The 24,849-nt window shown below is 40.5% G+C and overlaps 4 protein-coding genes across 5 annotated transcripts in view; 1 reads left to right on the top strand and 3 right to left on the bottom strand.

Annotated features, from left to right (window-relative positions):
* LOC148884936 (transmembrane protein 132C) overlaps positions 1-8,240 on the bottom strand; it is a 38,777-nt gene extending 30,537 nt beyond the window's left edge. For both annotated transcript variants that reach the window (XM_089020483.1, XM_089020484.1), the window contains exons 1-2: positions 8,024-8,240; positions 7,651-7,838 (exon numbers count right to left, since the gene is read on the bottom strand). In XM_089020483.1, the coding sequence (XP_088876609.1) occupies positions 7,651-7,702 (52 nt within the window). In that variant the 5' untranslated portion in view covers positions 7,703-7,838; positions 8,024-8,240. The remainder of the gene's footprint in view (positions 1-7,650; positions 7,839-8,023) is intronic.
* A 6,159-nt stretch (positions 8,241-14,399) lies between these two features.
* ube2g1b (ubiquitin-conjugating enzyme E2G 1b (UBC7 homolog, yeast)) lies at positions 14,400-16,912 on the top strand. The gene is made up of 5 exons (XM_089020202.1): positions 14,400-14,616; positions 14,912-15,014; positions 15,893-15,990; positions 16,098-16,276; positions 16,355-16,912. Exons 1-5 carry the CDS (start codon positions 14,574-14,576, stop codon positions 16,439-16,441), a joined length of 510 nt encoding a protein of 169 aa, XP_088876328.1. The 5' UTR covers positions 14,400-14,573; the 3' UTR covers positions 16,442-16,912.
* A 703-nt stretch (positions 16,913-17,615) lies between these two features.
* On the bottom strand, positions 17,616-20,699 carry arpc3 (actin related protein 2/3 complex, subunit 3). The gene is made up of 7 exons (XM_089020605.1): positions 20,580-20,699; positions 20,173-20,272; positions 19,873-19,949; positions 18,917-18,985; positions 18,703-18,829; positions 17,826-17,920; positions 17,616-17,752 (listed from the first exon to the last, which is right to left on the bottom strand). Exons 1-7 carry the CDS (start codon positions 20,583-20,585, stop codon positions 17,690-17,692), a joined length of 537 nt encoding a protein of 178 aa, XP_088876731.1. The 5' UTR covers positions 20,586-20,699; the 3' UTR covers positions 17,616-17,689.
* Positions 20,700-20,731: 32 nt separating this feature from the next.
* gpn3 (GPN-loop GTPase 3) lies at positions 20,732-24,662 on the bottom strand. Its single transcript, XM_089020595.1, has 8 exons — positions 24,498-24,662; positions 24,264-24,372; positions 23,835-24,002; positions 23,582-23,706; positions 23,386-23,501; positions 22,395-22,491; positions 21,432-21,560; positions 20,732-21,340 (listed from the first exon to the last, which is right to left on the bottom strand). Exons 1-8 carry the CDS (start codon positions 24,543-24,545, stop codon positions 21,275-21,277), a joined length of 858 nt encoding a protein of 285 aa, XP_088876721.1. The 5' UTR covers positions 24,546-24,662; the 3' UTR covers positions 20,732-21,274.
* Positions 24,663-24,849: the final 187 nt, after the last annotated feature.

The following is a 24,849-nucleotide window of genomic DNA, read 5'->3' as shown; positions in this document are numbered from 1 at the left end:
CTAACAAATACCACAGCGACGCTTTTATTGCCGCTGTTTGTTTTCACCGCGCATCCCGCCAGCCATTTTCTGTAGCGTCTGTGAGCTAGCGCTTTCGCTAACTTTGGGTAATCGTTGCTAATTTGAACTTCACACTTGTGCTATTGGTAGCATGACACATGCATGACAATAATACTGTTTAAATGTGCTAAATATATGGCCGTAATATACTTTCATAAGTTTTCAATGCATCAATACAAGATTAACTATCCTAAACCAAAAATTAACATTTGTAGTAAACAACAACAAATAAAGAAATAATTGTATAAATAAATAAAAAACATAAATAAACACACATAAATAAATACAAATAAATACATGTATAAATTAATAAAACAAAGAGCAGAGGAGGTAAATAAATAAATACATACATAAATATATAAATGAATAAAAAACAAATAAACAGCCAAATAAATAAATAATTAAATAAATACATAAATAAAAATACATCTAAATGAATAGAAATAAATAAACGTAAGAATAAATAAACAAACAGCCAAATAAAAAAAAATAAACAAACAGCCGAATAAATAAATACATAAATAAATATATGAATTGGAATTGAAGTACATGCTACATTAGCACAGAAGGTGAATTAATTTTTATGCACATGCTACATGCTAACGAACATTAGCATAGAAGGTGAATTCATTTTTATTCACATGCTACAAGCTAAAGGACATTAGCATGGAAGGTGAATATTTAGTTTTTTCTTTTTTTTTAACTTCAAAATGGCGCAGCGAGGGTAGTTGCCTTTCCAGCCGTTCCTGTATTTTGTTTTTCTACTTCTTTCTTTCCTTTCCTCTTCCTTTCATATCTTTGCTGCTGCGTTCATTCTTATTATTAGCATTGTAACTGCCGCACCCATGGTACACAATGCGTAAATATTGCAGGGGTTCTGCAAAGTGCTTTACCCCCCCCCCCCCCTGTCAGCATATTTCCAGCAGGCTATCCCCAAAGCGCGTCATTTGTCAGCGTAGACAGCAGGGGGGGTTTGGGGGGGGGGGGGGGTTCTCTCTCAATACTTCTGCTGTGAGGCTTCCTTCAGAGCTCACTGCCGAATGATGCTTTCTTGAACACATCGGGGCTTCTTCCAAGCCACCGCGGGTGTCCAGAAGAATTGATACTTATTCATTTGTTTGTTCAGTAATTGCCCCCCCCCCCCCCCCCCCCACCACCACTCGGTCTCTCCCTTCTCTGCGTCGGTGTCAGCGATTGATCGATTTAATCTTGACTCTCTAATCTGTTTGGAGAATCCTGTGACGAGTCACCCTGCAGCATTGTGGGTCAGGAAACATATTAGCTATATAACTAACTATCTATTAGCTATCTATCTAGCTAGCTATTGGAGTCAGAATCAGAATCAGAATACCTTTATTCGTCCCACAATCAATGTCAATGTCAGTAAACATATTAGCTACCTATCTATTAGCTATCTATCTAGCTAGCTATTTGAGTCGGGAAACATATTAGCTATCTAGCTATCTATTAGCTATCTAGCATTCTATTAGCTAGCTAGCTAGCTTTCTATGTATTTGAGCTACTTCCGGGTTGAGTGAACGCTGGTGCGTGTGGCTGCCGCTACTCACCCACAGAAAAACGTGTCCTGTGACTGCAAAGGGACCTTGAGTGTTTTGAAAGGCGCTTATAAATAAAATGTATTATTTCTTATTGTTATGTATTTCATATCTAGTCACTATCTATCTAGCTAGCTGGCTATCTAGCTCAACATCTTTGAGCTGTCTAGCTAGCGGAGCTAAATGGCTAGCTAGCTATTAGCTGTCTATTAGCTAGCTAGCTAGCTTGCTATGTATTTGAGTTACTTCTCAGTTAATTATTATTATTATAATCTGCAGGAATTTGGCTAACAATCTCCTCCGACGGTCTCCATACGTCATATTTAAGCAGCCTAGCATCATGCTAGCACAAAGCAGCTGTCAGTATTGAAAAACAACAAAAAAGCATCCCGAAATCCAATGCTGAATCCTTCGCAGCGCAATTCTGATCCTCAATGAAAAACCCCGTAAAGCCGTACCTGCAAAATTAGATTAGCCTCCACATACACACACTTTCTATTCTATTCGAAGAGAAAAAAATGATGAAAAATATCATTTTTTAAGAGAAGAGCTGCAAGCAAATTGAATCACAGCGTGTGTTTTAATCCCCGAATATTAATGCGCGTACCTTATCTCAGCGACTTTCCAACCGCGGCTCATTCATCCTTTGATGATGAACACAAAGCGACAAAGGCGCTCGAAGGAAGGTGACGATCATCGGCGACGAACCGACGACTCGCTTCACCAAAAATCTCGCCAACCAGACGCCGCAAACCGAACCCGACATTGCGAACAGACGGATGATTGACAGGACCAGCAGAATGTTGAATTTTACGACTTCTTATTATTGTCTTATATGTCATATATGTCTTATTATTATTATTATTAGTATTATTATTAGACTGTCTTCATTCATCAGGAAACGAGTTAATTCCTAAGTTACATGGGTCTGGAGTTGTCTGAGCTTGAAATGGGGCCGAGCTATTAGCTATCTAGCGAGCTTTCTATCTATCTGTTTGAGTTAATACCTTGTGAGTTTTGAAATGTGCTTATAAATGAAACTTATTATATTAGTATTATTATGATTGACAGATACGCACTTTTCTTTTGAATTCTCCCTCGATTAGATTCATTGTTTTCCTTTTTAAAAAAAAGGGGGCTAACCTAAAACAGTCACTCATTGTAAAAGTTTAGCCACGGAGAGCTCATCTTAAAAGCCACGAGATAAATAATGGATGCTGCTTTTAAGTTTAACTGCAAACAACTTTTTTTTAGAGTCTTGAGAACTTTAATCCCGCGGTGGATAACGCGGGATAGATAGCGTATCCGTTGGGCATTATTAACATGATCTTCAGACCAGAACACATCGGGATATTGACCTCATTTAAGACGTCTTGAAAATCTATTAGCTGGCTATCTTTTTATCTAGCTGGCTAGCTAGCTAGCTATTTAGCTAGGTACTGTATCTATTAGCTACATAGCTACATTGCTATTAGTCATCTATTCGCTAGGTATTAGCTATCTATTCCCTCGCTATCTACTATCTATATAGCTGGATATCAAATAGCTATCTAATAGCTATCTATTGGCTATCTGTTAGCTAGCTGGCTAGATTTCTACCTATTTGAGTTACTTCTGGTTTGAGTGAACACTGCCGTGTGTGGCTGCCGCTGCTCACCCACTGAAAAACTCATCCTGTGACTGTAAAGTGACCTTGAGAGTTTTGAAAGGCACTTATAAATGAAATGCATGATCATTATTATTACAACCTTCATTTTTCAAAAGGCTATAAGGTCACAAACTTTGACGGTGCCGACCTTTGAAATATTATTTGACCTTTGACCAACTTGATTAAGCGTCTCCACCCATTCCAAAACCACACGAAGCCGCAAAGTGTCTATGAATGTAAAGCAGCAGAAGTGTCAGAAGGGGGCAATGGGATAATATGTCAGGTCATCAGAATCTTGTGATTGCAGCCGGAATCGTGTTCGGAGCTTTCCGGAGGGGGCGGAGCACAAAAAAGAAAAAAATACATTCGAAAAAAAAATTGTCAAAAAATGTAAATGGCCATCTAATGAGCTCACCACAGCGTAATTGAATCGCATCTCCATATGAAAGCGTCTTTGGCAATGAAGAATATCAGGATGGACGTTGTTGTCATTAGCTTGAGAGATTAAAGGGACAATGTACTGATACCTCACTTTACGAAACCCTTGGTTTACGAACTTTTCAGTTTACGAACATTAAATTTATGAAACCTTGGCATACAGACTATTTTTCGGAATACACACGGAGCTACCACAATGAGTGATGTGTCGTTAACGAACGAGCCCGTTCTCCTAACAAGAAAATGGCTGTCGACTTTTTTTTGTCCTCTATTCCCCGCCCCCAGTCTTCGGTTAAAGCCACGTGATTGGTCAAGACAGCAGCAGTGAGTAGGGGGGGTAAACATTAAAGAGACAGGCAGATGACAGAGAGAGAGAGAAAATGGATAGAAAACAGTGAAATTTGGACTCGTTTCAACTTTGATAGTTCAAAGGCAGAGTGTAGACTGCAAGGTTAAAATATCCAATCAATCAGGCTCCACAAATAACCTGTACACTTGATGCAAAAAGCTATCAACCCAGCTAAACAGAACATAATTGATGGGGAACAAGGTCAAATGATGGCAGAGAAAGCACCTCCAAGGGATCATTCCTCAAGATGGTGAAAGAAGGTTACGTTCCTCATCAAGTGTTTAATGCTGATGAAAGCGGCCACTCCATTCCATCAAGCCATCAATGACCATCACAAAGGTCAATAAAACCACTTTATTATACAGTACAGTTTATTTCTTTAATTAGAATACCATAGTGCATTTATTATATATAAATAAGGTATATTCTGTGTAGTTTTAAGTCTTATTTAGTAGAAAATTATGTTTTATGGGGACCTGGGAACAGATTATTCTCATTTTAATGGTTTCCTGTGGGAAATTAATTTTTGGGATACACATTTCTCGCCTTACACACTCCGTCTTGGAACCAATTAAGTTCGTAAGCCAAGGTATCACTGTATTTCGAATTAGAATGACACACAGGTTTTTGTAGCCGGCTTTGCTGACCCCTCATGCTTTGTAGCCTTTCTCCCAAACGGAATCCTTTCTCTGCATTTCCACTTTATCCGTGGCATCCTCCGCTCTGCGGAACCTCAAAAGTCATTACTTTGAATGTTCAGATATCGGCCGCCTTTCTTCTTTTTCGTTTCCAATTTAATTACCAGACCGCCGTACATTCATTTTCACCGGGGGGATCAATGCCAATGGAAAAGGAATGGCCAATCTGCCGCTAGCTCGCGCAGCGCCGAATAAGCGCTGAGCAGAAGAAGGCAAAGGCGAGTCACGCTCGTGCCCGCTTACATCAAGCTGAGGGGTGGCTATCGAGCAACATTTATACAAATATACATATACACATATATACACATACACATATACATATATATATATATATATATATTTATATATATATATATATATCCATCCTCGCCCTTCCCGGAGGCCGGAATACAACACAAAGGCCAAAGCAGCCATCATCCATCACCACACGCTACTGCACTTGCACTGGAGTTGGCAAATTGCTCAAGAGAAAAAAAAAAAATACATAAAAAGCTTGGTGAGCTCCAGGGTGGTTGAAAAATGTATCCAGTAAAAATAAGAAATTGGGAGATGGTATTTAATACGCTCATTTTTTTTTTTACTATGATTATTATTTTTATTTTGTAAACATGGCCAAACCTCTACCTAGAGAGGAAAATGATCCATTAGTGTAAACGTGTGTGTGTGTGTGTGTGTGTGTGTGTGTGAATACTAGTTTGTCCATATGCGGTCAGCAAATCTGCACGCGACCAGTCCAGGGTGGACCATACCTCTCGCTCAGAGCCCCCATTCAGGCTAAATTATTATTATTAGTAGTAGTAGTAGTAGTAGTAGTAGTAGTAGTAGTAGTAGTAGTGTTATAAGAAAAATAAATAAATGGACATACAGTAAAGTCTCGTTATATCGATATTCAAGGGAGTCCAAAAAAATATCGATATAACCGGGACTATCGATATATCCGATATCGATATAACGAGACTTTACTGTATAACTAAATATAATTATTAGAATTATGATCATTAGCATAATTGATCATTATTATTATTATGATCATTATTGTTATTATGATCATTATCATTATTATTATTATGAAAATATATATTAAGAAAAATAAATAAATAAATGGACATTAATCAATAAATAAAATCATTATTATAATAATAATAATTATTATAAGAAAAATAAATACTAATAAATACTAAGAGATAACTAAATATAATCATTATTATCATGATTATCATTATTATTATCATAAGAAAAATAAATGCATAAATAAATGGATAAATAAATAACTAAAGTCAGTTAATTAATTAATTATTCCTACATAACTACATAAATAAATAAATTGATGGATGAATTAAAAAACTAAATAAGTGAACTAAACATTAATGAATGTATTAATTATTCGGAAATAAATGAATACGTGGGCGTAATAAGTGTCAACATTGAAAGCGAAAGGCGGTGAAGTGCGAGCGCGAATGCATTAGCGAGCAACAAAGATGAAGAGACAAATAAAAGAAAGCGCAGCAAAGCTCCATTTTGCAAGGCTGATTTAACTCGGGGGCTCATTGGATGCATGTCTTCATTGCCCTCATTAAATAAAGCCTTTTCATTCCAGAACCACCCATCAAACATAAACCCCCCCCCCCCCCACACTTTCCTCTTAGCGGACTGAAAGAAGAAAAGTCGTCAGGTGTTGCCTCAATACCCTCGCTGGGACAATTCTTTTTATTTGTATTTTCTTATGATCTCATCTTGGTTTTCTTAAAGGACAACCGACACCTCCGGACAAGTTGTGTCCATAATTTGTGAAATGGCTTCAAATGACTTCTACTGAGCGTATTTGACAAAGATTCCATCGCATACAGCGAGATTTATAGCCCTGAATATTCCGGAAGTCTTGTTTTTGAGTTGGTGACGAGTTTGTACGTGACGTCACGGAAGGAACGCCCCTGACCAAGAAAGCGACACACAATGCATTTTGGGTACTTTGTTTGGTATGAAAACTTTGTGTTGATGGCAAAATTGGAAGGAAAACACATAAATAACGCCATGGTGAGGACTACTATTTGGTATTCGCTGACAAAAATTCGCAGGAGACAAATAAGCTCATTTGCACGGAGCTTTGTCGCCATCTTCTGCCTTTTTTGGGTACTACATTTCCCCTCCCCAGATGCTTCAAAATGACCCCGAATGACTTCTTTATTCGATGGCAAACATGTATGCTTTCCTCTTCAGAACTATTTGACTATTCACATATTCATAACAAGAAAGCATTTTCTCCCAATCTGAAGCTAATGTTTTGATTCTCGAGCGAGGCAAAACGTCTTGGCGTGACATCACGAAAAAGGGGGCGGGACCTTCTGAAACTGGCCACTTTCCAAAAATGGCTTTCGACAACTTGGAGCAGAACATGACGCGTTCATCTGGATAGCGAGGGAAGCATTTTGACACAATCGTACAAATATTTCATGGATCAATTAAAATGTAACGTCTTATTAGGATTATTATACAGTTTATTTATACAGTTGCGCAATCCTAAACCCAAGGAGGTGTTGTGGACACACATCTTTGACGTCTTATTTCTCTGCAGCACCCTGCATCACACTTCTCACAGTCGCACACACACGCGCACACACACACACACACGCACACGCACACAGACTCCAGGCAAGCGTCACGCCGCATTCATGTTCATCTTACAAGTCATTTTGCATTCTGCCACAACAGCTTACAGCTAATTACGTAGTTCATAAATGATCAATGTCAGCTCGGGTCATTTGCATTTGATGATTGCTCCCCGTCGACTCAAACCACGTGATCAAAGTGACATTATTCCTTACGATCTGATCTATTTCTGCGCGTATTGCTTGGATCACGTGACACGCGTGATCCACGCATGAAGCACGCGAGCTTTCTTACCTGCGCACAAAAGTGTCACGAGTCCGACGACGACGCGCCCAAGTGGCTCCATGTCTCTCGTTGAGCGCCTTTTATTGGAGAAAAGCCGCACTTATCCTCTCCCGGAAATGGTTTCCCGCGTGAAAGTGAGCAGATCTGCAACTGGTCGCGTCACGTCAGCCAAACCGAAATTCGAAGTCTTCAGTCGCCTTAAAAACACACAAAAAAAACGATAATCCACGCATTCAATCGGCGTTTTTCTCAATTAAAAACATTATTAGTGACGCAGTTGTTGACGTTATATCGAGAGCGACGTCGCTAAGGGAGATGAAATGGAGTTTGAGTGCGCTTTGGGTTGTGCGTAAAAGCGCGCGGCGTTGTCTTGCAAATGTACCTGACGACGTAAATTGCGTCGGTCGACTCGCCTCACGTCTTTTGCAGTAAAGAAAAATCCACCTGACCAGCTAAAAGTTTGCACTGCACGATGGCTCATAAAAAGACGTCATCCGCACGCGCTCCGAGGTACAAATTGCGTAGCAAAACAACGCAGGACGTCGCTGAAAGGGTTGAAAGTGTGGGTGGGGGGTGGCCGTCAACTTTCCAAGCGAGGACTAAACGATTTGCGGCCAGATCCGCTACGTTTAGCCCCTCCCCGCCCCGCGTGGCGCCGATCTCAGAGTGTGGGTGCCCCAAACGGCAGCCTTGAACGCATTCCGGGCTCGGATTGGCAAACTGGGCAATCACGTCATTGAGTCGTTTACTTCGCGAGTGATATCGAACGGAAATATCAACATTTAAATCTTACAATTAGATTTAAAAAAAAAAGCTCAAAATTAATGAGAATACGCATTGACGATGTGCGTAATTTGCACGCGTGGTATTGATTTCCTCTAATCTGTTATTAAGAACAATACTCTTTATCATAAATTACACATATCTGCATTAAATATAACATAACGACTGTGTTGATCAAAAATTACAACACTGCCACAATTAAATGAAGCATAAATAGAATTATGGGAGAGCGCCGCCACTGGTTGATTTCATGAGAGGCGACAGTGACCCCTATGGATGGACACTGGAACTGCAAGCAGCTGTCCCCTGTTTGCTCAGGAGACTCGTGCAAGATACACACACACACACACACACACACAAAACAGTACTTTTCAACGGTAAGACACAGTGAGAGAGAGTGAGAGAGTGGGGGGGAGAAAGAGAGAGGGAGAGAGAGAGGGGGGGGAGATAGAGAGATTGAAAAGGACAAATTTAAAGGACAACCAACACCATTTTTTTGTTTCCTAACTGACATCAGAAAAACGTGCTATAGCATCTAAAATAGCCAAAACACGCAGGACGATATTTTTAGTCAAACGCAAAACACCAAGCAAAATGACTTCAAGTGTCCCAAAACTGTTCAATGAAAGAAGTCCTTCCGTCTCAATTCGAGCTGTGTGGACTCTAATGTAGCTCGCAGAAAATGCACAAGATGGCGCAAAAGCTCCGTTGCAAATGGGCTGATTTGCCTGCTGGGAATTTGTGTCAACTTACACCGTCTTTATGCGTGTTACCACAATTGGCTGCCACACACACACACACACAACAATTCACCATGGCGTTATTGAAGTCGTTTTCCTTCTAATTTCGTGATCAACACAGTGTTTTCAGAAGAAAAAAAGTACCCAAAATGCATTGTGTGTCGCTTTCTCGCTCAGGGGCGTTCCCTCCGTGACGTCATCGAGGGCATCGTCGTCAACTCAAAAACAAGAGTAAGTACGTAGTTAGAAGTAAAATATATTTATATGCGTGGAATTTTTATCAAATGCGCTCAGTCGAAGTCATTTGAAGCCATTTGACAAATTATGTCGGCAACTTGTCCGTCCGGGGTGTCGGTTGTCCTTTCAAGGTGATCAAAAGAAGCACTCTGACCCAGTGGGCTTCCCCCCCCCCCCCCCCCCCCCCTTCATCAGACGTTCCATCAAAGCGACACAAGGAGAATAAGTTATCAAAATATGTATCGGATTGAGAAATCCCCCTCTCGGAGGACGTCACTCGAGGAAGCGTCAAGCGGAGGAGGAGTGGCTTTAAAATATGAATTCTAAGTGTTCCTCTTTGATGTGCTGATATGTGCTGCTTGAGCTGGAACGTGGCGCTTTCGCCTACATGGGAAATGAAAGATGATGCTTCAATGAAAATGGCGTTACAATTGTGTCAAAGATGAAAGCGGTTATTGTGTCGGTCAGTTAAGTAGAAGGATAATTGATGAGAAAAAAAATGTATTTGATGTGTCATGTTTTTTTTTGGGGGGGGGGGGGGGAACTCCTGTCATAACTAACAAACCACTGTCGATGGTAGAGGTTGCTTACAGCACAGCTTTTGTGTTGAAGATCAAGATTGTGAAGTCACAATCTGCATATGTATATATATTGCATCAGGTAACATCCGACTTACGACCGGCTCAACTTACGACCAGCCGTACTTACGACCACGACCTCCAGACCCTATTTTTAAAAAGTTAATTCTACGCCGTCAGGTTGCTAATTAGAAAATGATTTGCGACAAACACACAAGGGTGGGACGCACGCTAACAACATGACGTTGTCAATAAAAATAAAATACTCCGGTGGAACGCGTTGTGCACCTTTTTTTTTTTTTTTAGATAAGATTCAGTTGAGACAATGGAGCAAAAGCAAGCAGGTGGGAAGCGACAAACTGGAAAGGAAAGACGTTTTTTTTTTGTGTGTGTGATTGAGCTTGTCACAAAAGATCATCACGACGACAGGGCAATTTATTCATAAGGCACAGCTAGAATATCGAGGAGTCGTTTTTGACGTGTCGCGATGTCTGGGAGGATTATTATTATTATTATTTATTTTTTTTGTCATTCTGCTCACGGATTCGCAAAGGGTTGAATTGAGGGCAAGTTGTCTCGGATTTTTTTACCTTTCATCCAAGTTCGGAATGGAAGGAAATGGAAGTTCAGTTTTGAGCTGCTTCCCTAATAAATAAAGAAATTAAATAAATACATCATTTACTTAATAAACAAACAAATAAATAAACGAATACATAAATAAATACATAAATAAATACGTGACTTAATACATTTGAAAGGCGCTTATGAAATGTATTATAAATAAATAAATAAATAAATAAATACCTTGATAAATAAATAAATAACTACATCAATAAATAAAGTACTGAATAAATAAATAAATAAATAAATACATTACTTGATAAATAAATAAATACATAAATAAATAAATTACCCCAAAAAATAATGAATAAATAAATAAATTACTTGATAAAGTACTTGATAAAGTACTTCATAAATAAATTACTTGATAAATAGATAAATAAATAATGTCCGTAGTTCGGTGATGGTCGTTTTTTCCTCCACATTGATATGCCACAAATAGATTTAGAAATGGCACTAGCAAGAAAAATGTGGACTGTGGTTGAAGTCTTTAAATCCAAATGAGCCGCGATGATAATGTCATTCTCTTTTTGCCCGCTCGTATTTCCCAAAAGGCAGAAAAGGTTGTTTCCCCGCTTCCAATGTGAAATGGTCCTGGCGTCCCCGCTAGCCTATTATCGCGCGACGGGTCCCGATAGACAAAATGGAAAAGCAAAATGTCAGATTTGCTCCATGGCTCTTGAATTCATGAGCGCTCCGCTCCGCCTTATCGGAGCGCTGAAGCTTTGACCTCTTTTATTTTGCGGCCATTTTGTGTGGGTGTTCTTGCGCGTGTCCTTTTTCCAGACCGAATAGCGTGCGGTCTCTTGTGACCACCTTCGTCTTCGTCGCCTCCCCGTGGGACTGATAAGACCTCACGCATCCAGAGTCGGAGGTAGGATAAGATTTTGGGGATTCCAAATTGCTTTTTTTGCTTCAATTTGATGAGCATTTCACCCTCTCACTATTTCTCACCATCTCTCTCTCCCATCACTTTCTCTCTCTCTCTCACACACACTTTCTATCACCCTCTGACACCCCCCTCACTGTCAATCTCATTCACTCTCACTGTCTCTCACCCTCTCACACCCCCTCACTCTCTCACCCCAACCCTCTCCCTCCCACCCTCTTGCCCTCTCACTCTCACTTTCACACACGCACTCTCTATCACTCTCTCACCCCAACTCTCTCCCTCCTACTCTCTCCCACCCACCCTCTTCCCCTCTCACTCTCTCTCACACACTCTATCACCCTCTCACCCCCCCCCCCTCCCACTGTCAATCTCATTCACTCTCTCACTCTCACCCTTTCACACCCCTTCACTCTCATCATCTCACTCTCTCACCATCCCTCTCTCCACCTCAGTTTCCTGTTCGCACGAATAATCAGTGTGGCATGATGCCTTAACCAGGCCAATTGTGTTTTCATCCTGTCATCTTGCGGATCAATGTTGTTGTCGCTTTTATGCGCACGCAGAAACACCAAATGACAACTGTCATTCATGAGCAGCTGGCGAGCGGGACGACAACAAGGGCATCTATTTCGGGTGTCCAGCCTCAGGGGCCCATATCTTCTTTTACAGCGTTCCATTAAAATGGACCAAATCCCATCCGCGGTGCCATTAAGGGCCCGCATTGGAAACTAAACGACAACACACATTCAATTAAGTGAGCTTTTAGGGAGACATTTCATTTATCCAACGTAAAACCTCCAAGAGGAATCCGGCCGGGGACATGCTTTTGCGCTGGAGTCGTGATGATGCAAAAAGGATTGAGCGTCTTTTATGAGCTGGAATTGCGCACGATATCCCCGTCATCAAGGCTGGATGCAATCAACCGAGCAGGGGGGGTTGCGGTTTCCCCCCCGTAGGGCTTTAATGCTCCATTATTTAAAAAGAGGGCATATCAATGGGAAAACAAGCCCAATCAAGGCGTTGCAAAGGTCAATCAAGCGGGACGACCGGATGCTCACAAGGGGCTGGCCGATTGTAGTCTTTCAATCAATGAAATATGATTTTTTTTTTTTTTTTTCTGATGATTTGTTCACCGAGCTATTGAGTAATACCGCTCAAGTAAAGTGCATGTTTTTTGTCGGTGTCTTCATGTACTCTCTATTCTGTATTTGTCTTGCAGTCTCCATTCTAACAGGAAGAAAGCGGTGAGACTCTGCCCAAAGATTACAAGTGGGCGGAGCAAACTTTCAGAAAATCAATGGATGGGTGTTGAGGCCAAACCTGAACAGTCGGCAGTTTCTCTACCAAGAAATGTCTGACACTCTGCCACCTACTGAATAACGCTAACAACGCAGGTCATTTTGACTGGAGATTGGCGTTTAGAACAAACAGTTCTGTATAGGAATACGTCTGTGTAAGCTGTCAGTCGTACAGGAGTGATCCATCGATGAAAAGGTTTCTTCAGACGTCATCTGTACAAATTTGAAGGTGACGGACGTTTCGCTTCTTATCCAAGAAGCTTCTTCAGCGAACTAAAGTCTTACCGGTAGTTTCGGCCCTATTTATATCCCTACTGTCCAGACATGGCGGTGCCGGACTCTGCTATGATAGGTCCCTGCTCAGAGGTTGGGGGGAGCAGAGGACTACTCCCTGAGGCTCCACTGTTTGCTCTATTGTCCTGACTGACGACTGGCCCGATTGCCCTATTTGGTCTGGTATCATCTCATCAGCATAACTAATCCTATGTTGCCTAAGCAGTCTATTGTACGAGCCTCACACCGCCACTAAGAAACCTTTTCATCGAGAGTTCTGTAGGAAGTAAAATAAACGTACGTTTTCACCATTGAAAGTCAGAGACAATTCATAAAAAAAGGAAGTGAAACGTTAGTTTAAAAAAAAGCCTTCCATCAAACATTCCAAAGGTATCTATCCAATTCACGGAATTCAACACAGCCAATTTTAAACGCAAGAAACTTTCAATCTTTTTTTCAAATGGTTTTACATGAAAGCGATCATGATTAACGGCGGCTGGAAGTGAACAACATGCAGCGACCTTTCAGGCAACCTTTCTTGAAGACGTCTAACCTTTTCTTTCAGGGAAAATTCTCATTCCCTGAAGATGTCCAAGGAATAATAATGGGATATGTTTTGGCCTACGGACTACGGGTTTTCTCTGGGTACTATGGTTGCCTACCAGAAGAAAGGAAAGAAAGAAGTAGAAACACAAATGACAAAACACGGGAGCTGCTGGAAAGACAGCCACTCCATCTCTAAGTCAAAACAAACAAAACCAAAAACTAAATTACAAATAATATGACCACACAAACACACAGAGAGTCATTCATTCTTGAGCACTTGCTGTACCCTCTTTGTGACATGTAAATAAATGAATGGATGGATAATATCAATATGCAATACACAAAAATGGAAACGATTATGACATTATTGCCATATCACTGAAGCATATTAACATATATATATAAAATAATCAATGAAAACTAAAAATACTTTCAAATGCCACACATTTTATGTCATCGTTGCATTCCAGTGTAAACTACTGCTCCAATCCAAAAGAAGTAGACTTGGATCTTAATATTTACTATTAAAAAAGCACCGTATTTGTTTACAAAAAAGTACACGTTTACGAATTAAGCGTAGCACTGCAGATTATTCGATATTTGGTTTTCGATCATTTTTTCGTGTTTTTTTTTTTCTTTTAATGTTTTATTGCTGTTCGTGTGTATTTTTTTGCCTCACAATTCCCTTACTTTTTGTTTATTAATCAAAATTCTTCCCGTAATATATGACTCGGTTAGGATATTCTTGTTTTTGTTTCCATTTTTAAGAATACGAAATAGCGTAGCGCAGGTACGCTTCCTCTGAGCTGGCCCCGCCCCTTCGATATCACGTCGCCGGCGTCTTTTCAAAACGACAAAACGTGGACTTTGTCAAATGTCTGTCTTACTACGCTCATTTGCCTGACACTATTTCACTCATAAAACTTATTTAAAATAAAGTAGGAAAGTTTTAGTTGGAAGAGAAATGACGGGACAGTCGGCGTTGTTGCTACGCAAACAATTAGCAGGTAAGTTAGCAAAGCGGTGCTACAGCAAACTGCAGACGCATCTGCGTTATAATGTAACTTTTTAATTAAAGTTTGGACTGAATGACACGCAATTTTATACCAAAAAAAAAATGTTCACGAATGCATAGCGGTAACTTACGAGTTAAAAAGTTAAGCTGCCGGCTTGCGTGGACGGTCCTCTGTGTGCACGAGGACCTGTGAAAGGAATTCATCCTCAGGTGTTTTGGTGGATTAATTTGCGTGCATTTGCCACGAGAACCGTTCCGCGTGTCAACAAAGCAACGTGACCTTTCAGATCTGAACAAGAACCCGGTGGAAGGCTTCTCGGCGGGTCTTGTGAATGATAATGACATCTTTCAGTGGGAAGTGGTCATCATTGGACCCCAGGATACACTTTTGTAAGTGACCTTCAATCAAACAATGTCAACCACGTTGAAAGGACAACCGACGTCTCCGGACAAGTTGTGACCATAATTTGTAAAATGGCTTCAAATCACTTCTACTGAGCATATTTTACAAAGATTCCAGCGCATATAGCTATATTTTTACCTTTTAAGACTCGCGCTGAATATTCCGGAAGTCTTGTTTTTGAGTAGGTGACGAGTCCTCACGTTATGTCACTGAAGGAACGCCCCTGACCGAAAAAAGGACACATTGTAGCAGTCCTTCTATCACATCAATGTATTTTGCTGGACTTGGTTGGTCTGCAAACTTCATGTTGCACCAAAAAGAGGCAGAAGAGGCTGACAAAGCTCAGTGTAAGGAATTAATCAGCCTGTGGAAACGGGCTGATTATTTATGAGATTCACATGAAAATCGCGGTGCGCACCTGTGACGCCACAAACGCACACCTCGCCCCCCTATTGCCTCAAAATGGCACGGAATAAATTCTTTAATCGATTGCAAACATGTATGCTTTCCTCTTCAGAACTATTTGAATCATATTCATAACTGGATGAGTAACAAGAAAGCATATCCTCCGAATCTGAAGCCATTCCATTGACGTCTTGGCGTGATGTCACGAACAAGTGGGCGGGACCTTCTGAAACTGGCCACTTCCGGGTTGATTTTTTTTTGCAGATTTTGGACACTTGAAGTCATTTTTATTGTTGTTTTGCATTTGACTAAAAATATCATACTGTGTGTTTTGGGTATTTTGGATGCTATAAAACGTTTTTCAGTTAGGAAACAAAAACGTGATGTCGGTTGTCCTTTAAAAATGTGTTTATTGTCCTTTGGGGTGTTTGAAGGATGATTTCTTGTTTGCATTTGGTAGCGAAGGAGGGTTCTTCAAGGCCACTTTAACCTTTCCACGGGATTATCCTTTAAGACCACCTAAAATGAAGTTTGTGACGGAAATCTGGCATCCTAACGGTTTGTATGAATGACCTTACAAAGGGTTAAAATAATGTATGGCAAGAATTGACTGGCTTTTTCGTCATATTTTTTAGGTTTTAACCATTTTGTTGTCTTTTGGCTAGTCGCAAAAAACGGCGAAGTATGCATCTCCATCTTGCACGAGCCCGGAGAGGACAAATATGGCTACGAAAAGCCAGAGGAGCGCTGGTTGCCGATCCATACGGTGGAAACCATCATGATCAGCGTCATCTCCATGTTGGCGGACCCCAACGGCGATTCTCCCGCCAACGTTGACGCAGCGGTAAATTTGCTAGCCGAGTCTTGACAGCTGTCAATCCAAAAGATCAAACGTTTGTTGTCGGGCGGGCGCCTTTTACAGAAAGAATGGCGTGACGATCCCAGAGGGATTTTTAAGAAGAAGGTTGCACGTTGTGTGCGGAAAAGTCAAGAAACGACTTTTGATTGACGTTTCGCAAGTTAGCCAAACGACCTGCGACGTGTTCCCGAGCGGTACACAAACCACGGAAGCCTGATTGATTGGATTGTTATTTTTTCATTTTGGGGATTTAAAAAAGGTGTTTAGAGTCCACTTCCTCGAGAGACATGTTTCCAGATTTCGAGATGGAACAATTTACGCGCAAAAGCCATCAGAACCTCCTTAATACATTGCTGCATATTCCATATTATTTTTTCTTTATATGAATTATTTATGTTAAAGTAAAGAGATGTTTTTTTTCCAAGCGAGTTACAGCTGCCACACTGAGCCATAAAGCCAACAGTGCCTTTTACGGAAACAAACTGAGGGCTTGTTTTGTGAAAAATAAAAAGTTTTATCATAATCTAACAGTTTAATTTTCAAATTTTGCGCTTGCAAATGTTTTGTGACATGTTTGAGTATTTCGCTGCTAAATAAAGTTTGGTGCCATCGTTCAATGACCTTTTGCTTCCAATTCATTTGAGTGCTTTTAGTTGAGCATTTGTTTTAAATGTAAAAGGCAGAGCGATAAAAAATATAAAAATAACAGTGCTGGATATTAATAATAATCTGCAAGTATTACAATAATCCTGGTTAATCCCTGTTGTCGTCGTGCAGGAGAGCAAATGTCAGTATTAGCTATATGGCTATCTAGCTAGTTGGCTAACTGTCTGGCTGGCTATCTATTGGCTATATGGCTAGTTAGCTAACTGTCTAGCTGGCTAACTATTAGCTATATGTTAGCTAGCTGGCTAGCTTTCTATCTGTTTGAGTTACTTCCGGAATGAGTGAACGCAGGGGCATGTGACTGCCGCTTCTCACCCGCAGAAAAACCGATCCTGTGAGTTTTGAAAGGCGCTTAGAAATGAAATATATTATTATTAAACAAATCACCCTGATCCACTGCTGAAAAGGACGCTTTGATCCTCTCCTCTTTCATCTAGAACCGCTTCATGTCACAAAGAGGGTACAGCAAGTGCTGAAGAATGAATGACTGTCTTTGTGTTGTCATATTATTTGTCATTTCCTTTTTCACTTCAAGATGGCGCCGGAAGTAACTGAAATATGTGATGCATCCAGGAATGCTGTTGTACAACCAGAATTGCTTTATTGAATTAAGCACCAGTTCAATTGAATATTACTGACACCCCCCCCCCCCCCCCAAAAAAAAAGCAACTTTAAGAAATAAAGCGTCCATCTGAGAGGCGCAGATTCTCACCCCCCCCCCCCCCCCTTCCTTTATTGTCCTGGAGCAGACAAGCTCTTGTTCATAAACTGCTTCTTGACAAAACACATCCACCACTGAAAAGAAACAGCAGGACGTTTAGAAACGTGTGTTTAACGCAGTATCGTTGGTGTAAAACAGTAGACTCACCTTGCTGGGTTTGTCTGTCTGGGTATCGAACACACGGTCGCATAGTCTCAAACCCGTTTCCTGTCTGATCTGCTGGAGGTACAGTCTCATCATGTCTGGTCACGGTTGGGGAAAAAAGGGGAAAAAACATCACCAGTGAGATTTTTCATCAATCGACAGAAATGTAATTAGAGTGTCTGAAACTCATGAGAAAAAGTTAGCGGACACCAGAGAAGACAACTCTGAAAAGTTGCCTGCCCTGCCACTGATTGGCTGCCGTGCAAATTGCCAAACAAACCGAAATTCCAAAATTTCCAAACCGAACGAAGATTTCCACATCGGAATAATGTATTCAGATTTCGAACTCTTTTTTCAAAACTCTCAAGGACACTTTACGGTCACGGCGGGATAATGTACGTTTACCTTTTGTAGCGTCATAAATTTTGTTAGCTTCTTTTGAATATTTCTTCTGGGGCTGAAGTTGTGCGCATCTACTTTGGAAAATGATATGCAAATGCGCGGCCTTATAACGCTCGGGAAAGTAAAGTCCGCAAGCACGAAGCAGGCTTCTGATTGGCTGCCGTGCCGAGTATGCAAATTGCCAAACTAACCGAAATTCCAAAATTTCCAAACTGAACGAAGATTTCCACATCGGAATCATTTATTCACATTTCAAACATTTGCTTTATTGAAAAAAGCAAACGTTTTTGATGTTGTTTTTCTTGAAGAAGTTGTCAGCCACCCGGGCGGGGACGTTTTATAAGATCGACGCCCGACGTAAAAGTTGCACGCACCGGGCATCCGGGCAGACATTATTTCAGACACTGGTAATAACAATACAAACGAATGCCTGCGCATTTTTTGTTGTTTTCAAAAATGCTCTTCAACGACTTCTCACCTTCCTCCTGCTTGTTAGCGGGTTTCGCGTACATGGCGTTGAGTGGAAAACCGGGCTCTCCGGGAATGGGGAAATTGGAAAGGCCCAACGTGTACATCTCTTTTTCCCCTTGGGCCCTGAAACTACACTGCAAACGGCAACGACGCAAACAATCATTAAGAATATCCTTAAAAAAATGTAGCCGCAAATGAATATCGAAATGTGGTATATTTACCTTTTGCAGCTTCTTTAGACACTCGGAAATATAGAGCGTGATGTAGATCAACGTCCTGTCTGCCTCATTCTGAAAGAAAACAAAAGACATAATCCTTTTGCGACTTCGCAGTTCGATTATCCTTGATGCATCGCAGATTATTTTTCAAACCTAAAAAAAAGGTCGCTAATGTTAGCGAGTCACTACAGTGCATTACTGTAAAACAACAGCGACAACATTCATTCAATTTACTGTTGTTATTTTTTTAATTTATTCATCCATTTTGAGGCGTTATGTGCTGTAAATACACAAAAACGTGCCGATTAGCCGAGAGACGATACGACTGGACAGCATTCAATTTTGCTGAATGCTTATACTATACATATTCTCGTAGTTTCATTTGTACTTAACACACCATTACAATGTCAATGTAAGACGAGTAGTGTATCTGGAAATATTATACTGCATATACTGTATGTTGATGGTGGACCGTTTACTTTATTGCATTAGAGTTTTGTACTGTACTAAAAACATGTGCTGTGCTTCTTTATGCATGTCCTGATAAATATTTTTTTGCAGTCATACACATGTAAATTTACCAATTTTCCGCGATAAACGAGTCATTACTGTAATGCATTAGTAGATTAAATATACAGTAAAGTCTCGTTATATCGATATCGGTTATATCGATAGTACTGCTTATTACGATACTATTTCTATGAACGCAAGGAGAAAATTTACATGCCGCAGGATCGGATATATCGATAGTCCGGTTATATCGATATTTTTTACGACTCCCGAGAATATCGATATAACGAGACTTTACTGTATATTTATTATTTCAAACTCGCACTGCCGGGCAAGCAAGTTTGGACATGCAAAGGAATGAAGCGCACAGGTAGGCGTGCTGTTAGTGAAGCGTCGTTTTGATGACAATTTTGTCGGATAGCTCGAAATGTGAGAAAATAATATCTCACCTTGATCTCATAGTTCTTGAAAAACACATTTGCCTTGAAGTAGTAGATTGCTTCATCGATGATGTCGGAATCGATGCCTGCAATGGATTATTGTTTAGAAATCAAATATATCACAGCACAATTAGATACAATTTTAGGTGCAAAAGGCTTAAATGATGATATCCAGGACCCATGTTGGCGATGCAATCAGCACAGTACAGCACAGTCTACTATATGAAAAACGCCTGCATTTTGTATCTTTATTTTTTTCTCCACAATAAACCGAATCAAACTATTTTTATTTGGGAAGTGTACACTCACCGTCTCCTCTCGCCGGCCCCTTAAATTGCGTTTTAAGGGGCAATAAAGCCATGTTGCCCACCGTCCTGGTGGTTTGCTCCTGCATCGTTGAGTGATACGCCTGACAAGACAAGTTCAACACGGCTGCTGAAGTCTTCCAAACTCGTCGTCGCGTCTTCAAGCATTTCCGATTAAAAAAAAAGCCGCACGTTGCACTCTTTCGGCGCCGAACTAAATATTTACGCTCGAATTTTTACCGAAACAGGTGACCAGCAAACAAGCCATTGGATTTGATGGCTAGCCACTGCTAACTCTGCTAGCCTCACGGTGCTAAATTCAAAGATTACACGCACGACGCCGCGTTCTTTTGAGTAGTTCGATAACGTTTGGGATATTAATCAAATATCGGGCGAAATCTACGTACTTACCGGCATGTTGATGGACAATTAATCGATTCAACCACTCGGCGACTCTTAATGTTAGCACTCCAAGACGCTGCTTCCGCCTTTCTGTCCCACCCTTCTGTTAAAACAGTAAGTGGACGCACGACATTTTGCGAAGTGGTCACAAGGGGGCGCCATTAAAACACTTTGGACATGCGTTTATTGTAAAATAATAATAAGAATAATACATTACATTTCTAAGCGCCTTTCAAAACTCTCAAGGACACTTTACAGTCAGTCACAGGATATTTTTTTTCTGCGGGTGAGTAGCGGCAGCCACACGCGCCAGCCTTCACTCAACCCGGAAGTAACTCAAATAGATAGAAAGCTAGCTAATATATAGCTAATAGCCAGCCAGATAGATAGCTAATATATAGCCAGCTAGAGAGATAATATATAGCAAATAGATAGCTAGCTAGGTAGATAGCTCATATATAGCCAGTGAGATTTACAATGCATTTTCTTCAAAACTCGCATTAATAATCAAAGCAATTACTATACACTAAAAGTCATGGACACAACAAAGTCCCTTTGTCATTTTGTCTCACATCCTGGTTCTTCGATGGACACAACAAAGTCCCTTTGTCATTTTGTCTCACATCCTGGTTCTTCGATCGCCGTTAACTGACTTCAAATGGAAAATCCGAGTGAACGCATTCAGTCTTGAAATAACATTTTTCTCAGCTTTCTAGTTGGCTTTGAAAAAAATCATCATAATTTGTGTTGCCGGAGTCTTCGTTCGTCTCCTGTAAAAAAAAAAAAAAAAAAAAAATTAAGTTGGGTGACGCTGAGGCTGTCAAAACTGAATTCCGTCATAAATCGAGAACTTTGAGTTACCTTTGGCTCCTTGACTTCCAAATCCTCTCCATATTGGATCGTAAAGTCAATATGTTGTAGTACGATGTTGATACCTTCCTCATCACTACGGTCAAAGGGCATAAATCGCACCAAACTGTAGTCATCAATCTGGAAACAAAGAGAGACTTTCAAAGAATCACGTCTGTGTAAGCTCTCAGTGGTACAGGAGTGGTCCATCGATGAAAAGGTTTCTTCAGCCGTCATCTGTACTTCTTTCAAGGTGTCGGACCCTAACTAAACTCAAGTCTTACTGGTAGTTTCGGCCCTATATATTTATCCCTACTGTCCAGACGTGGCGGTGCCGGACTCTGCTATGATAGGTCCCAGCTCTCAGGTTGGGGGGAGCAGAGGACTACTCCCTGAGGCTCCACTGATTGCTTCTATTGTCCTGACTGACGACTGGCTCGATTGCCCAATTTGCCCTGGTATCACCTCATCAGCATGACTAAGCCTATGTTGCCTATTGTACGAACGATCCAAATTGAACGTCACCCCACCATGGCAATTTAGTGAAGGGTTTTGCTGTTTCATGAAAATAGCTTCTTTTACTCCCCTTCCAAACCATCTATTTTCTTTCGCTAAGATTTTAACCTCATTGTCGTCAAATGAGTGCTTGCTAGCTTTTAGGTGCATATGTACTGCCGATTGAGGCCCACTAGTATTATCCCTGCGATGTTGATAAAGTCCTTTTTTGAGAATGTGTTTAGTCTCCCCAATATATTATTTTTACAATGTATTGAATAAACTACATGACTTTGTTTTTCATGTGGCAGTCAAAGAATCACAAAACCAAATATTTCAAAATAAGACGTTGACAAAACTGCTTTTACTTTGGAAAACAATGATCCACATTTTCTAACAAACTAGTTACTCAATCATAATTAATTTGTTTATGCTGTTTCTTCATAGTCAATTTGAAATGAATGTATGAAATCAGCTTACCAGTTCACAAATAGCTTTGGTCAACTTCTTGAACTTTTGACTCCTGATGCTGTCCGAGTTATCCTCCATCATGGAGTACATATCAGGATCAAGATATCTTGTGAAAACAGAAAGAAGGCTTGCATTTAACCAGCAACAACTTTCAAAACGTCAAAAAATATATATACTGCAGCCTTCTACTTTGTGGTGTTTTATAAAAAAAATGAGATGAATATTACTACTATTGCCATTTAAAGGACAACCGACACCTCCGGACAAGTTGTGTCCATAATTTGTAAAATCATTTCAAATGACTTCTACCGAGCGTATTTTAAAAAGATTCCACCGTATATAGCTATGTTCTACGTTTTAAGACTCGCGCTGAATATTCCGGAAGTCTTGTTTTTTGAGTTGGTGGAGTGAAGGAATGCCCCTGACCGAAAAAAGGACATATTGTAGCAGTCCTTCCATCACGTCAATGCATTTTGCTGTACTTGTTTGGTCTGAAAACGTCGTGACACCAAAAAGAGGCAGAAGAGGGCGATAAAGCTCCATGTAAGGAATTTATCAGCCTGTGGAAACGGGCTGATTAATTCCTCACACGGAGCTTGCTTGCCATTTTCTGCCTCTTTTTTGGTGATACAGTTCCCCCCAATGTTGCCTCAAAATGGCACGGAATAAATCGATTGCAAACATGTATGCTTTCCTCTTCAGAACTATTTGAATCATATTCATAACTGGATATGTAACAAGACAACATATTCTCTGAATCTGAAGCCATTGTTTTGATTCTCCAGCAATGCAAGACATCTTGGCGTGACGTCACGAACAAGGGGGCGGGACTTTCTGAAACTCGCCATTTCTGAGGTCATTTTGAATCCGTTTCGGGACACTTTAAGTCATTTTGATTGGTGTTTTGCATTTGACTAAAAATATCAGCCTGCGTGTTTTGGCTATTTTTGGCCATTATAATCGAAAATATCATCTCAGTCAAGCAAAAAGTGCAACTTACTGTTCAATTTCCTTCTTGGCTTTGGGGCTGAGCAGATCCATTTTGGTCATGATGTTTATTTGAGGAATCTCCAATGACACCATGGCACTCAAGGCCGCCATGACTCCCGAGATGAACTGCGGTCAGAGGAATAGTCATGTCAAACTGAGAATAGATAAAAAGGGTGTTGTTAAATCTGAAAACAATAAAATGCAACCTTGAAAGATTCCACCATGAACTGGGAATCCACCAGGAAGACTCCACAGACTCGAAACTCCCACTGCTGGAGCTGTTCCACCAGCTGCCTCATGACTGGAAGGTGCGTATACAGCTCAATCTGACCTGGAAAAGGCAAACATATTGATTTACATGGTGTATTTTTTTACGAACATAGATTTAAGATCAAACCTTGAAATAAAGACAATAGGGAGTATTTTTACATGGTAAACTATTAAAAGCATTTTGTTTACCGGGGCAGTCAAACAAAATGTAGTCATCCTCGACGTGACCCAAGGCTTCCTCCAACCAGTCAAAGTTGTTGGCAAAATATTCCATGCAGAAAACAAGGCCGCCATTGGGGCCAAACCTAAGAGATTGATCTTCCATCACGTCTTCAACCTGGATGAGCTCACGGATGTCTGACAACATAGATACCATCATTCATAATGTCCCAAAATCATAAGATGTCGAGAAAAATGTCAAAACAATGACAATAAATGATACATTGTAGGCTTGATATTCGTGAGGAACACATTCTAATTTGGGGTCTTACCCTATGATATACTTTTTTCACCTTGCCATTTGTTTAAGAAGCAAATACAACTTTCAACATTGTTGACTTTGTTTTGTGGTGTGCTGTTTTCTCTGCATTTAGCTACATTTAGTGATATCCCTCTCACCTGCCATAACGGGGTAGTCAAAATGCTCTGCTGCGGGGTCCAGATTGACCACTTGAACCGAACGATTTAAAGACTCAAAGTGTTGGATCATGGTGGCGCAGTAGGTACTCTGTAAAGTAAAACAAAACAAATAAATAGCGTCGTGGGCTAAAGAGCTAGCAAGAATCGCTATGATGCCATCTTGAAATTGTGCCTCAAATTGCCATTCAAGACAACAATCGTCGGATAATTTACCTTGCCGCTACCTGCAGGGCCCATCACGATCTGAGCATAACGAGGCATTTTTTGCGGGGCCACAAATCAATAAAATTGTTGTTGCAAAACTAGCACCTTGCTTGAGATAGCATTTTCATGCGCGACTGGAGGCGTGGTACTTCTTCGCGACGATTTTACGACAGTCATTTTGTTATGCGGCAACTACTGCCACCTCATGTTAAAACCGTGAACTTTAAATGCACCACAGAAATGATCAGAGATGTTCTAATAATAAAAGATTTGACGGAAGAACTGTCAAATGAAACCGCGTAAAAGCAAGACGAAACTATGTTAAAAAGACGGGAGGTAGATGATATTTTCTCTAAAACAC

This window comes from Hippocampus bargibanti, linkage group LG18, assembly GCF_051943395.1.
Source record: "Hippocampus bargibanti isolate YZ-2025 linkage group LG18, ASM5194339v1, whole genome shotgun sequence".
Classification (NCBI taxonomy): Eukaryota; Metazoa; Chordata; class Actinopteri; order Syngnathiformes; family Syngnathidae; genus Hippocampus; species Hippocampus bargibanti.
Note: the sequence above shows the minus strand (reverse complement) of the source record. Positions and strands in the feature narration are given on the sequence as shown.